The 15,004-nt window shown below is 28.0% G+C and overlaps 3 protein-coding genes across 9 annotated transcripts; 2 read left to right on the top strand and 1 right to left on the bottom strand.

Annotated features, from left to right (window-relative positions):
* The first annotated feature begins 66 nt into the window (after window positions 1–66).
* Window positions 67–3,882, top strand: LOC105662889 (uncharacterized). Its single transcript, XM_012288619.2, has 4 exons — window positions 67–195; window positions 478–687; window positions 820–1,038; window positions 1,140–3,882. Exons 1-4 carry the CDS (start codon window positions 130–132, stop codon window positions 1,419–1,421), a joined length of 777 nt encoding a protein of 258 aa, XP_012144009.1. The 5' UTR covers window positions 67–129; the 3' UTR covers window positions 1,422–3,882.
* Vps8 (vacuolar protein sorting 8) lies at window positions 1,880–8,657 on the bottom strand. 6 transcript variants are annotated; one of them, XM_012288620.2, is made up of 16 exons: window positions 8,521–8,657; window positions 7,458–8,060; window positions 6,842–7,120; window positions 6,479–6,772; window positions 6,174–6,392; window positions 5,917–6,096; window positions 5,592–5,837; window positions 5,366–5,506; window positions 4,844–5,299; window positions 4,006–4,751; window positions 3,390–3,777; window positions 3,152–3,319; window positions 2,924–3,071; window positions 2,500–2,740; window positions 2,196–2,409; window positions 1,880–2,104 (listed from the first exon to the last, which is right to left on the bottom strand). In XM_012288620.2, the coding sequence occupies exons 2-16, from the start codon at window positions 7,536–7,538 to the stop codon at window positions 2,003–2,005; spliced, it is 3,903 nt and encodes a 1,300-aa protein (XP_012144010.1). In that variant the 5' UTR covers window positions 7,539–8,060; window positions 8,521–8,657; the 3' UTR covers window positions 1,880–2,002. The 6 variants fall into 6 exon arrangements, with proteins under 6 accessions (XP_012144010.1, XP_012144011.1, XP_076385899.1 ...); XM_012288621.2 differs by lacking the exon at window positions 8,521–8,657 and adding an exon at window positions 8,176–8,337; XM_076529784.1 differs by lacking the exon at window positions 8,521–8,657 and adding an exon at window positions 8,181–8,337.
* Window positions 8,658–8,948: 291 nt separating this feature from the next.
* LOC100881649 (uncharacterized) lies at window positions 8,949–13,347 on the top strand. 2 transcript variants are annotated; one of them, XM_012288629.2, is made up of 3 exons: window positions 8,949–9,200; window positions 11,253–11,447; window positions 11,622–13,347. In XM_012288629.2, the coding sequence occupies exons 1-3, from the start codon at window positions 8,949–8,951 to the stop codon at window positions 11,802–11,804; spliced, it is 630 nt and encodes a 209-aa protein (XP_012144019.1). In that variant the 3' UTR covers window positions 11,805–13,347. The 2 variants fall into 2 exon arrangements, with proteins under 2 accessions (XP_012144019.1, XP_012144017.1); XM_012288627.2 differs by having other exon boundaries at window positions 11,568–13,347.
* Window positions 13,348–15,004: the final 1,657 nt, after the last annotated feature.

Here is a 15,004-nt window from a genome sequence, read left to right as displayed (position 1 = left end):
AGGATAGTAGATGAGCGTAATCCATCTTGATACTTCATTAATATTATATTATGTCTTATAATTAAAATATCATTATAATTCGTAAAAAAACAAATATTATACATTTTTGAAATACTCCATCATCTTCGAATGGATTTTCCAGTGAAAACAGAAGAATTTCCCTGCAATGAACTGATGAAAACGCTCGAAAGAAATGTGAGTAAATAAATCGACTCTTTCATGTTTGAAACATAATTAATATTTTTTAATTATCAGTTGCATTCAAAATATTATCGTAAGAACGTTTAAAAGCACATATATTGAAACTATGAGTTAGAAAATATTTCGGTAATTATGTAGCGTGAAAGAGTTAAAAATGTATAAAATTAAAATATGACACCTACTGACAAAGATATTAAAAACATGTACTTGTAAAAATACTAATGAAATTGTAACTAAAAACAAATAACACAATATATGACTTTAATATTTATACAGGTAGCAATTTTAAAAATAGAAAATCAGTATAATTTAAAAATCAGTTATGAATTGGAAACTAAACTCACGTGGTTCAATAATATATCACGTGGCCTTGCGGATAAACTTGATTCCTTATGGAAATTATCCGAAGCACACCATCCAGCAGGAAATGAAATAAAGCAATTTGCAGATCAAATTTCATATTCATGGACTTCTATGAATCGACAGGTACAATATATATTTTCAAAATATAATTTTTATTTACACTTAGATTTAATGATATTGGAAAAGAGATTAAATACTTTATTGAATAAATATAATATAAAATTTTTTAAATAACTGAATTAAATATTTGCGTAGATTTGCGAAAAATATTCTAAAATTCGAATGGCCAGTCGAATGTTGCATGGTGTACCGTTATCACTGATTTTGGATAAAGTAAAGAAAGAAATTATTTTATTAAAGCTATCATTAAACATTAATGAATCTATTCATAGTCAAGAATATATTCTAAAAGGATATAAATTAATTGCTGAAAGTGAAGAACTTATATGTAGTTTAGAAAAGTGTGATAGTAAGGTAAAGAAATTACTAAGCCTCATATTAACATAAATACTAATATTGAATATAAGTTATGTGCAATAAAATAATAGTTTAATGTTCAGTTTTTGAATTTACAGTTACAACAATATTTGTCGATAACAAATATTACTCCATATCTTATTAAATTAGAATCTACAATAGATAAATATGTCACTAATGTTGAATTGTTGCCTACAAAAAAATCGTTCATATCTGATTTAAATATTTTTTCATTTGTTACAAAATTATTAACTGGTGAATTGCTAGGTCATGAATATGTTGATCCTAATTATGTTCTAATGGAAAATGTTCCGAAAAAACCAGTTTTTATTATCAAAAATATTAAACGTAAAACAATTTATTCTCATTTTCCAACATGAAAAGTATTTATCCTACAGATATGCAGGTTACTAATTTTATAATACTGTTCATTTTAAATTTTTACAATAAACCATTATATTTAGAACAACACATTATTATTAACAGCAAATAAAAATTAATTTATTGAATTAATGAATATCTTTATTGACTTAATAAATGATATTTGGCAACGTACTGCACATTGGGCAAATAAAATTTAGATTGATAGAAGTATTTAAATCCTTATTGATATTATACACAATATAGAGATATTAATTTTTAATGTACAAACATTTGATAAATTAAATCCTGCTAAGCAGAAAAATGATGTAAAGATTGAGCATGAATTATTTGGAAATATATAAAATAATGGGTGCATATAATATATACATACATAATAACAAAACTGAGTAAGGGAACTTGGTTAAAAATAATACAGACTGTTTTGCGTGAAATATGATAAGAAAATAGTCAAATGTTCATGGAATGAAAACGAGATCTAATGTAATGTACATATGTATGACATTATATCATTTTTACTACTAAAATGTCACACACTATTAAGAAAGGAGGTGTCGTACTTTGATATTTAAAGACTAGATTAAAAAATACCCTCAAGATCTGGTAAAGAAGTAGGTGGTGCAAGTCTTAAAGAAAGATCTTTATTGCGCATAAATTCTGGGGGTAGAATTTGTTTATGTTCCTGCAAAATATAACATAAATTTAAAGACATCAATAATTAAAATATCTCGATATATGTATCAATTAAATTTTTATCAAGAATATTCACTTACATGGAATGATTTAGTAGTATATACAGTATTTGTAACAAGTGTTGACCATCCTTTTGAATTTAAACATTTATAACAAGATTTAGGTTCTTCTAAACATTGTGAATGAAATCCATGGCCACAACTAAAAACTATTATATAGTCTGTACATTGTGATAACAAATGTCTACATATTGCACAAATTATTGATGTACTGGTACACGCTTTACCCGCATCTCTAAAAGATAAAAATATTAATATTATAAAACCGATAAACAAGCTTACATTAATATATTTCTTAAAATGAATTACTATAATTGTTTAGTACCTCAATGATTTTTTTAAAGCTTTATGAAGTTCCAAACTAACCAAACGTGCAGTAGTTTCAACTAAAGTTTGCTCATATCGAGAATGTGTAAGTACTCCAGACAACAATTGTCTTATATCACCTATTGTACCACTTGTTGCTAATGGGTGTTTTAATATTTGTTCTAATACAGTTGACAATGCTGTTGTACCACTAAGAAATTCTAATGTAATTCTCAACAATTTTCCACTTAATTTTTCGACTGCAATTTACTGATAGTTAGTATTTATTCTATAAATTATAAATACTACAAAAAGTATACTTTTACGTAAACAATGATAATATGAATTTTATTAAAAATTAGAAAGTTACCATAACGTAAATAACTGATTACTATGTAATTAAGAAATGGATGAAAAATATTTATATTAAAAATACAGCATACCTTTTTCGTCATTACTATTCGAATGTGTTTGAAGAATAATTTCTACAAGTGGCATCCAATCTAAATTTCCTGCAGATCGTCTACACATTCCTGCAAGCTGTATTACAGTATGAATCGACGCGTTTTCTGATATCTTATTTTGACAATACTGAAACAAAATTATATCAAATTTATTAAAAATTATTAGCATAGTTATATTTTCATATTATTTTTATAAAATATATTTACCAATTCAAGATTGTTTTGAAATTCTTTTAAAAGAATATCAAATGCATCTTGATAATTTCCTAGCTTCTCTAACATTACTGCTTCAGCATCTTTATGATTTGCTTTCTGAACTATCTTCAGTGCTTCATTCAATCTACAACCATGGAACCCTTGAATATGCTCAATTACCTATGTTAAAAAGTATGTATAGAAAGAAAGTACATTTTCAAATCTTCATTTAACCCAAACTTTTACTTACCCGGTCTGGTTGTAATTCGCACATAAGTTCTAAATATTTTTCAAATAGTTCAGTTTTAAGTTCTAACGTGATATCTTCTTCTTTATATTGTACTATTTGATATAAAGCTTCCAATAAAGCATATTGTAAGTTTGGAATATTTTCCAATTTTTCTAATATTTCATTAATTCTATTTTGCATATGTGTTGCTACAAGAATAGCAAATTGACTTGCATTAATTCCGACAAGAGCTTCCGCATTGGCCATTATAACTGGTTGCAACGAGTTTAAGGAAAGATGTTTTAACCAGAGCCAAATGTCTTGATGTCTGGATGGATGTAATATCATACATTTGCAAACTGCAATCCAATCTTCTCTAGCACTATATAATAACTCCGCAACTCGTGTACTGCAACATTATATACTGCGATACAAGTTACTATGTATGATGCTATTATTATTAAAAATACGCAATTTATCAATATTTGTTATTAAAAGGACGACTGCACACTTTTATTATAAATATATTCTTGTAATATAAGTAATACACAATTAGAATTAAATATATATATATAGTTAAATCAAATAAATTTTTAATATTCTATCATTTTTATAATATATTTTTATATATACTTACAAGTTAGCTCTTTCTGCCAGATTAAGTAAGGTATTATCTGATATATTACGCAATTTTTTTGAACGTACTAATCCCAATATTGCATTTTCTTTATCAGCCTTAAGTTCTTTCGATGATCGTATGCTTGAATCAGTACATAATATTTCTATCATTTTATTTAACATAGTAGGTTCTAAATTAACAGTATTCTCCGCGACTTCGTTGGCTATGAATATAAGAACTAGATTTCTATGTTCATCACTGATATAGTCAGGATTCCTTGGACTTAATGGTGTGCTAGGCATAACAATATTTAATAGTATATCTATAAGTCTTTGTCGTTGCCTGAGACCCATTTCAGACGTAAATTCGGGTTCTTGAAAGGCAATGGCTATTACGTCAAGAAATCCTTTTGCGTCAAATTGAAGTAAAGTTCTTAGATATGGATATTGCCTCTCAGAATCATTAGCTAAACTAGAATGTTGAGAAAGTAATGCTCTTAAAACATCCGTTTTTGCTCTCTGAGACATGCCCTCGGGAAGTTCGTCTCTGGGAAAGCCACGACCGGCAAGACAGCAACTAGCATATACTAGAAGTGCATTACCAAGCTGTATGCTATCTCGAGTTAGTGTATCTTTCGAATTTGTTAATGAATGATGTAAAATTGGTACTAATTGGTGAATTGGAGCGGTGAAATCGCCTAACGCTGTAGTTTGAAGATGTATTAAAGCTTCCCAAAGACCTCGTTGACGACAAACTGTTGTTACCTATGATATCATCAAATAAATATTTCTTAAATTCATCTTATTATATGTAATTCAAGTCATCTTTCTTTTACAGTATTATATATTTTACTTACTTGATGAATATCCAAACAATCAACATCTAATAATACTATAATTGCTTGAAGCGAGTCTATCTTTTCTTCTTGGTCATAAAGAGTAACTAATTGTTGAGCAATTAATGGTGGTAATCGAGGAGGCAAACTCCCATCTAGTAATGGACTTTCAAGAGCATGCAAGTAACTTGCTTTTAATCCTTCAGATTCCGAGACTAAGTCCCATAATTTCCCAAACAATAAATCTGTATTTTCCAGTTGTATGCAATAATCTACACAAGTAGTGACTATTTCAAACTCTGAATTTTCATCTGAACAGCAATGATTCAATTCTTCCATGTACTGCATTAAAACTTGACATAGTTTATCACGAGCTATTTGTTTACGACGCTGCTTCGAACCACGAAGGCCAACAACTGCTTTTCCTTTGTCTTGATAAAAAGTGAGTCCTAATGCTAATGCTTCTGGAAATCTTTTCTGAAAATAAAAAAATTTGACAATTTATACAGTATACAAAATTTAATTTACTACAAAAAAACTAACCTGCATCGTCAAATGTCTCAATCGCTCTGTCCATGTTCGAATGCAAACTACGTGTAAACTTTTGGTACCCAATAATAAAAGTTGAGTACCAAATGTTACTACAGTATTATAACATGCTCGTTCACCGGCCAATGCCATTGCCTAATTTTAAAAATAAAGAGAATATAACGTGAACAAATAGTAATTAAATATTTATTAATTATTTTTATGATCAATTTTCAAATACCTTTGAAACATTTCCACCAGTAGATAAACCTTTAAAATGGCTGGATGCATACGAAATTCCAACACGACTCATATCTAAAGTTTCCAAATTATCCTGTGCTCTCACATCTACTAAATGTAATCTTTCTTGAGTATCCAAAACTGCTAAAGATCTTGGGTTTAACCATCGTAAATTACTTATTGTATATGGGAAAGTCATTCTTCTTAAGGCAAATAATTTCACTCTTGATCCAGCTTCAGTACATACCTAATAAAACAGTTCACAATCAATGTAAACTTTTTACTAATGTATTTATGTAAAAATCAGAATTATGTATGGTTAATACTTGGTAAAAATGGACCACATCATCTCTTGCAAGAGCTAAAACTGGATCAATTACACGAGAAGCATCTGCTGCTTGTATAACAACAAGCTGCCAAGATAATTGTGGTGGTGCTATAGGAGCACCAGATAATGGGTGAGTTAACACAACGCGCATTCGTGGCCTTATGCAAACTACTATTACCTAAACAGTTTAAGTATTACACAATAATGTATATGTAATATATATTTAAGTTTTTTCTTGTAAAAATATAAAGAAACCTTTGATAATGTTGCCATTGCTACTAATGTATAATTTTTCAAAGGATGTGATGGCAGATGATTTAATAATAAAGGTTCTAATGTACACACTTCACCTCTGGACCCACTAAATAAGCACCTACTATCACAACCTCGTACTCCCATAACTCTTGTAAAGTTCAATTCAAAAACGGATCCACCACTGTCACTACATAATGCTACTTTAGGTGAATCTGTGAACTATGAAGAAAAATATTATTTACTATTAATAAGTAAAGTAGATAACATTATAAACTAAACAGAAAAATACTATAAACCCATCTTACTTTGACATGTAACACAGCTGTATCAAGAGGATGAACATCTGTAAGTGTTCTCAATACTTTTCCATTAGAACTATCTATCATTAATATATGGCCTCTAGCAAACCCAGCTAGTACTCTACTTCCATCATAATTAAAACACAGTGCAGAAACTGATCCTTGATGTCTTGCTTCTTGATCACACCATCGTAATGTTTGTGAAGAATCAAAACCTAACACCAATCCATGACTAGTGCCAACTACCAACATATTCCCCCCAGCTGCAACTGCACTTGCTAAACCAGCATTTACTTTTTCCTGTATAAAATATATTTGCTTAATAATTTTAATTATTAGTTTTTAAAGGTGTAGGATATTAGTTCTTACACTAGCTGACACAATTTGTGATGATATTCCTTTTAATATAACATGTCTCAAAATAGAACCAGAAGATGTTGGTTGTGAAGTTTTGTTTGACTTATTTAAAGAATTTAATGATAAATGACTTCCAACACTTGTTGTTTCACTACTACCTAGTTTTTCACCTGATGTGAAACCAAAATCATTGTCTGTTCCAGATAATGAAGTACAATCAGGTTCTGTTAATATACTTTCTAATGATGGTAATTCCTCCACAGCAGGTATAGCATATTCTGTATTGTCCAACTAAAATTGCAAAATACAATTTAAGTTTATAAACTATATTCACTAAGTCACTGAACTATAAAATTCAATGTTTTTAAACAGTAGTAATTATGAATTGGAACAAAAGAATAAATGTATTTGAGCAACAAATATGTTTAAAACTTTAAAAAATAAAAGACTGTAAAAGGCATACGAAATAAGAGAAGGACTATAATAATCATTTCAATAATTTATTATTACTATAATCATTATAAACATAAAAGTCATAATTGTTTAAATGAAGTAGGAGAACATAACCTAAAGAAATTGCATAAAGTTCATACGTTTAAACATTTATGTAATAAGTTAATTTGATTACCTCTTCAATATCTAAGTTAATAATCTCTGTTGCAAGATATTCTTGAGATCCAGCATCGGACCCCGACCCATTTTCAGCCATTTTTTATTCCATCTGTCATTCCACAGCTGATAAGCGTAAATATAGCGGTTCCTTATTGACCTGTAGAACATGCATACACTATTATCTATGACAAATGCATTATACACATATGCATTGGTGAGAAATAGTGTAGACTAGATTTTCAGGTAAAGCTTGGTGTATTGCGCATGCCCGTGTGACTTTTAGGGATTTCCGAAAACACGAGTTGACGCCAATGGAGCACCGAGTACTTTGCTCGAAATGTGCGGGAATGACAAAACGATGAAGTATTTTGTCGTTATAGCGTGTATATTTTCCGTGATATTCATACTACGATTTCGATTTACAAAGAATAATCCAGAAAGCATATACAAAAGTAAGTTCCTTGATCGCAAACAGAGTCTAGCTGGCTGTTGAGTTTTCTTCTTCTTGGTCTTCTCGCAGGATCCGAATTCTCTCTTGATCCTCGTCTTAAATGGCCTCGGCTAGCTGCATCTCGATTCCTGGATTTGCGCTACTTCTTTCACGTTCCCATCCGCGATTCTTCAAAGGCGAAAATTTAGTAAAATTTCACGAACGTATGACTTAATGAAAAACACGTAATTAAATGAAAATATTTATATTCTATATTATATATAACCAGATTTATATGATTTACTCTACAGAAGATTATATTTCGCGGACAGTAGGTTTTCATTCCTGTTGTTTATATTGAATGTAACTAGTTCAGTACACTCCGCAACCAAAAATTATGCGCAAACACTCTTGCGACTATCAAAACGCTGAGTATGCATATCCAGTGATCTTTCATTTGGCATATTTTCCTACATCATCACTTTTTCCGATATTCATATATTTTTGTTCACCCCGTATATAACCACGAAGCAAGAAGCAAAGTGGAGAGAGACATCATACTGATGACGAGAGCCTTCTGAACTTAGTCGAGATGTGCAAAACGAGTATGATCTTTTGTGGAACGAATAATAATGGTCAAATCACATACCTAACAGGTCTTTCGTGCCCGCCATCTAAGAAAAGTTATATATGATCCTATTTTGATATCACTAATATGTATGTATAACTTTAACTCATGGTATCTATGGAATCCGTAGTAGGTTTTTGGTCCGTGACGTCTTCGAGCATATCTATACGTCGTATGTGCACATTGTATCTGCATTGCGAATGAATAATAGTAATAAAGTTGTGGATAATTAATATTGCACTAAATAAAATATAAACTTGAAAACAATTACAAACGTTGCTCAAAAACTAACACGTTGATACGTTATCGAAACTTTATTATTTTGCGTATTACATTTTACATATTTTTTTGTTTTATTGATTAGTAAATTTAGCAAAGATTTTTAAGTGATTAAAGTGCCCATTGTTGGGAAAAAAATCGCAAAAATTGCATACATTTCGCGAGAAGATATGCCAGATAGTGGTGCTGTTTATCAACCCACGACAGTGGGTTATACATATGATAGCGGAGGTGATGGTACTGGAGGTGGTGGAGGTTTAAGAAGTGGTTTCTGGAGAATCATATCCAGACATAAACTTAGTTCTAGAAAATGGTTCGAATGGGTATTACTTTCGGTCGCTTTGTCGTTTTTTATTGCTGGCCTAACAACAATGTTGGTCAGTTTTGTATCTGATGACACATCACAGGAAAAAAAAGTAGAGGTAATTTGAAAACTGTTTAATAATCTTTTGCAATGTAGTTAATACATGTATATCTGGTTCATAAATATTTCAATTCTTAAAAATTGATTATGACGTATATTCAAATAAAATTGATTGATCCTTTTTTTATAAAATTTGCATAATGGTTACTCATTGAGACTACATCAACAAGTGTGATTTTAATTTATTTTTGAAACTGACATGTGTTGTGAAAATGATTAAAATAGTTTTTGTATTTATATAGAAACAAATCAGTAACATTAATGAATTCTTCTAATTCTATACATATATATATATAATTAATTTAAATTATTTTAATATATAAATTAATGATTCTTGCTGCTGTATATATAGAGATATTTAAAATGTAAATAAAATATTACTTATAAAATTTTTATATTTGTAATGTTGGTAAATTTGAGTTTGTTAATAACTATTAAGTTAAGTTTGTTATATTGGTAGACTCAACTACAAGATACTTCTATTATACATAGCTATTTCATCAACTTATATTTATGTGTATTTATTTATAAATTTATTTGTGTGGTTTCATTAATATTAAAGAATGAATGAAAGTAACTCTTTTGCTGTTCATTTAAATGTAGACAAAAAATATTTTAATTTCTTTTTTATTTATGTTAATTGTATTTATTATACATGAATCAGAAGACTATACTTTACCTGTGTTTTGAGATTATTTTTCAATATGTTTTGATAATTAAGACCTGTGAAAAATAGTTGTTTTATACATTGTCTTCATACAACTTCTGGACTAAATTTTGGAAAATTTAAAGACATGCTACAGTTAAACAATTAAACTTTTCTAGTATGTTTTGTACATGGAAATGAAAACAAAACATTATAAAAAGATAATTACAAACATTTCATTACATTGGAGAAAGTTCATTTTTTATTGCAAAATGTTATTTCCCATTTATAATGCAAGCTTAATATTATAAAGAAACTTAATTTAACATTCTATGAGTTTCATATTGCTCATTCATTGGAATAATTATATAAAGAAAAAACCTTGAAAACATTCAAAAATATTTTGCATGTTTAATAACATTGAACAGATATACAGGAATAATATTTCCCACTTACTTTCAGGACTCTATCAAAATATTATAAGCAGAACTTATTCCATTTGTTTTAATAGAAAATTATTCTTTTTATACTAATAGCTCAAGTACTATAAATTTTGAGTTATGACATTGTATCAGTAAATGAGTATTTTGCTTCAGTTCACTGAATGTATTATAATACAGTGAACTAATTTTTATGTAAATTAACTCTTCTGATATATTACTTTTAGTTTTATGATTTAAATAGCAAAGATAGCTACAAGAAAAAGACAATAAACATTGTTAATTTATATGTACATATTGTTATATATACCAACAACAAACCTATCTTTGAATTTCATATTTTTGTTATAGTATTTTTATAAATTTTTTGTAAATTATGTTTATGATCATATTTATGCTGATGAAGTCTTATCAATGAACATTAGGATATGCTGAATAAATGCAGTAAGACCATGTTTAACGGTATCTCAATTAATCCTGACTTTATGTAATATGGTTTTCTACAAATAAATTTTTAATTTACATTTCATTTTCTTGTATACATATGTGTTACATATGTTTATAAATTTAAATTAAATTATAGTAAAACTTCTATATTCTCAGTTAAATGTTTTTCTATTCCTATTTACTATGTACTACGATGACCTTATTTAACAATTTTTTATTTAGTGTTTTGATTTCTAAGAACATATTTTGAGTGCTAAGCAAGGTATTGCTGTATCCATGTTTTGTTAATTTATTATTAATGTAATTTGCTCACCATGTTTAACTAGAAATTTAAGTTAAGGATTAATACAAATTTTATGATCTTGTTTATTTTATATTTTATATTTAGAATTTGTATGTGTCAGGCCTATGGTCTAATACAGTTTAGAAATATAAAATGAAATATTTAGTGATATTAATTTTCTATTATATAATATTATTATGTAATATATAAAAGTAAGTTAACAAATGATTATAGATAAAGGTGAATGAACATTCAACAACATCTGCAACAAATATCGAAGAACATGTTGAAGATGCTGCAAAAAGTTCTATAGCATTAGGTGCTGGTATGATGCTAATAGGACTCATATTGGGCTTTGCCTGGGCATGGCTTCGTTTCTTCCATCATGGCAAATCTGCAAGAAGTGGAATGGTTGGAAGCGGCGGTCAGGTAGGCAAAATGGTTTTAGTAAACGTATATTTTGAGTTTGGTTTTATTTACTGGAAGCCATCCGTGCTCTGGTTCGTACGTTTGTTTCTTTATCTTATATACGCGTTGCTATGAGGAAAGATGTTGGGCGGTTTGAATCCATCAACTGACTTGCTGGTGGGTTCCACTTCGCAGTACGGGCCAGTACTCACAGAGCTGCCGAGTCAACTGAAGCTGAAACAAACAAGTCCTCATGATGCTTCAGCAATACCACTTTCTGATCAAGAGGAGGAAACACGTACTTTAATGCAGGATTCCACAATTCCTTCAGCTGTATCTTCTGGCCCTAATACCATTGCTAATCAGATTCCAGGTTGAGTACAAAAGCTAAATCTGTCAATGTGTAGTTGAAACACATGATATGGACATTCTTTTAATTTTATGTGAATTAATACGAATCACAATCTCTGCCATTTATCATTTACCTGATTTATTTACAAACAAGATAATTACGCTCTTTAGCTTTCTCCAGTAGCAATTTTAATCAATATTAGTTCTGTAAATTCAATTCCATTCTTTACCTAAGTAATTTTAAAATGTAAAAAGTTTCATTTCTGTAGATTATTGGCACAAGTTTTAGCATAAGGTTTCATGTATTATACTTGTCTGAGTTTTAAATTTTATCCCTGGCTTTTACCTGTGCATTCCTCCACTCCGTCCATTATAATTGGTAATATTTTAGATAAGCATTGGATCCAGATATTATTAATAGAAGCCTTTTAAAACACTGGATTGAAATATTTTTTTTCTACTTTTCAATATTATGTGGATCAATTATATCTTTTGTAGTAATACTAACACCAATCTTTTTCTTATTAGTATAATGGTAATTTTTTCTTTACATAAGTATATTATTGGTCAGAAATTGGATCAATTACGAATACGTATATAAATAAACGATTATTCTATCTAAATTAAATATGATGGCAACATTCATTGTGACTGACAATATCTATGATAAAATATTCGCTCAACTATATGTACATGGGAAAAATGAGCTATAACACGTAGTTATATTAGTAAAGTAAATGATTATGTATATATTAAGATAACGTACATAAATTATAACATAAAACAATTTCTTTTTTCAAATTTCATTGAAATAGATATGATATAAAACAATGAAGAGAATATACTATACAATTTTTGTTACATTGTTTTATTGTTTTTTATACTTGCATTATTTATAGTTACTACTCTTAATTATACAAAGTTTAATTAGTATATATGTCTATTACAAATACATTTTTATAAGTATTTAAACACATCAGCGAATTTTGGACTGTTTTATTAACTTTTTGCATATCTATTGAGACTGGATAATTATATATATACATATATATATGTATAAGATAATGAGTGATCAAGATATTTTAATAATTGGCTGCAAATTTCAAATGTTATAGGAGTATTTTTAAGTGGCAATTTTAATTTATATATAGACTTAATTTTATTTAATGTTAAAGATGCGTTTATTTATAAATAATGTTATTTGAGCTTAAGCTTTTATTAGATTTATTATAACTTTTGTAAACAGAACTGAACTATTTTATTTTTTAATAAAATTGCAACAATGTGAATATTTAACGCAAACTGAATTTAATAAAAAAATATACAATTTTTGTCTGGATTCAATGCTATCATAGAATGAGTATACATAACATTAATATTTTTTTTAATAATTTGTATGAAATTCGTACTATAATAATTAATGATTTATTCATTTATTTATGTAAGTATCCTTATTATGTAAGCAAAATAAACAATTGTAAAAGGATGCAAATACTTTTCCTAATTTAATTTTATTCCTTACAATGATTTATGTAATGTAAATACTGTATAAAATATCTTAAGAAAATTATTTGAGTTATCTATTGATTTAATGCCTCAATAAAATATAGTATTGATATAATTATAGCGTATTTGATTATCAATCACATAAATTAACCACATAAGATTTTAGAAAATTGTTTATAGTAGTTTATTTGTTAATTTTATATACATGATATTATTAAAATTTTTAACATAAGCTGGTGAAGACATTCAATTTCCTACCTCGAACGAGAGAAGGAAAATACTGAAATATTTTAGTCATTGAGAACATACCCCGAATTCGGAAAAAAAAATTCGTTTGTCTCCTATGTCAATTGTCGTTCTTTGCGATTTATGAATAACTCCAAACGGTAAATCATTTGGTAACTATAATTCGTTAAAGTGTAATATATTTTTAAAAATCCTAGACATTTTTTAAGACTATAGGACATAAAATAGATTTCGTTCATTTTTAAGTAAAAAAGCATAATCTTAACAAATTTTTTTATCCAATTGTTTTATTTTATACAAGAAATATATGAAAACCCCACGGTTAATTTCAACATTTTGATTATCGCTATGTTATCACATATCGATGGAATTCAAAGATTGATAATTCTCGAACGACATTTGTGATAAAAAATAGTTCAAAGTTTTAAACCATTTATATAAAAGATATAACGTGTAGTAACAAGTTCATATTAATATATGTACTCATTTCGGAATTTTTATAATTATATAAAATGGAGATTTCATTACTAAAATCGCTTTGTTCAATTTGCTTAACAAATGTGTTGTATACAATTTTGACAATCATTTAATGATTTTTTCTATTCTGACAAGTATTTTCGAAGGTCTCATGGTGTTCTGAGAACCTGACCAATATACATAGTGTTATTAGCGTCAAGGTAATACTCCTGGTGGTGTAAGCAATATTTACTATTAATATCTCTTACAATTAGTGCATTCTTAAAATATCCAAAGAACACACTGGAAGTAATAAATAATAATAATAAAGCAGTTGTTATATTCTTAATTGAGTTTTAATTTATTTAAAAAATGTCATAAGCAACAAGAAGGTTTCATTTAAAGAAAGTACATTCTATAAGGAATAATATAATATACAAGAAGAGCAGTCAACATTTTGAACAATATATTATTTAAAAATTAACATGCTAATGAATAATAAATTAATTAAGAATACAATGGCTGCTTTATTACTTTATTTATTACATTTAATATATCCCTTGTATATCTTACGAACTTATTTAGAAGTAAATAAGCGCTGATATTTTTTCGTCCACAAAAACGACCAAAGCATCGTAAAGAGGTATAAAATTACAAAAATTGATTTTTTGAAAGTTCACTTTTCTTAGTAAAATGATTTCCTTATTTTCAAATGTCCATAGTTATAATCCAAATAGGATTTGACCGTATTTTAATAATCTGTGTATCAAATTAAAGAACACTTTTCCTATAAAATAACACAATCAAAGCTAAAATAAAGTTATTGGCTACCGTTTACAGATCGAAATGTTGTAAATAAATGTGGGGAAAACGCCAGTAAAAGTTCGTACTGGAATATAAAAACTGCTATAAATCATGGTCAATGTGCATATTATGTGATTTCGCACTATATATCTGCAAATTTTATTTTTTTTTTTTCATTTGTAGGACATTTTATTAAGTAAAATGTTCAATCTATT

Source organism: Megachile rotundata, chromosome 3 (genome assembly GCF_050947335.1).
Source record: "Megachile rotundata isolate GNS110a chromosome 3, iyMegRotu1, whole genome shotgun sequence".
NCBI lineage: Eukaryota > Metazoa > Arthropoda > Insecta > Hymenoptera > Megachilidae > Megachile > Megachile rotundata.
This window is presented reverse-complemented; position numbering and strand designations above follow the sequence as displayed.

Coding starts and splice junctions, on each gene's coding strand:
- LOC105662889 (XM_012288619.2), top strand. CDS start 130: ATGGATTTTCCAGTGAAAACAGAAGAATTTCCCTGCAATGAACTGATG. Junction 196..477: donor TGAAAACGCTCGAAAGAAAT/GTGAGTAAATAA, acceptor ATATTTATACAG/GTAGCAATTTTAAAAATAGA. Junction 1,039..1,139: donor TAGAAAAGTGTGATAGTAAG/GTAAAGAAATTA, acceptor TTGAATTTACAG/TTACAACAATATTTGTCGAT.
- Vps8 (XM_012288620.2), bottom strand. CDS start 7,538: ATGGCTGAAAATGGGTCGGGGTCCGATGCTGGATCTCAAGAATATCTT. Junction 6,773..6,841: donor CACAAATTGTGTCAGCTAGT/GTAAGAACTAAT, acceptor TATTTTATACAG/GAAAAAGTAAATGCTGGTTT. Junction 6,097..6,173: donor CAATGGCAACATTATCAAAG/GTTTCTTTATAT, acceptor TAAACTGTTTAG/GTAATAGTAGTTTGCATAAG.
- LOC100881649 (XM_012288627.2), top strand. CDS start 8,949: ATGCCAGATAGTGGTGCTGTTTATCAACCCACGACAGTGGGTTATACA. Junction 9,201..11,252: donor CACAGGAAAAAAAAGTAGAG/GTAATTTGAAAA, acceptor AAATGATTATAG/ATAAAGGTGAATGAACATTC. Junction 11,448..11,567: donor TGGTTGGAAGCGGCGGTCAG/GTAGGCAAAATG, acceptor CTATGAGGAAAG/ATGTTGGGCGGTTTGAATCC.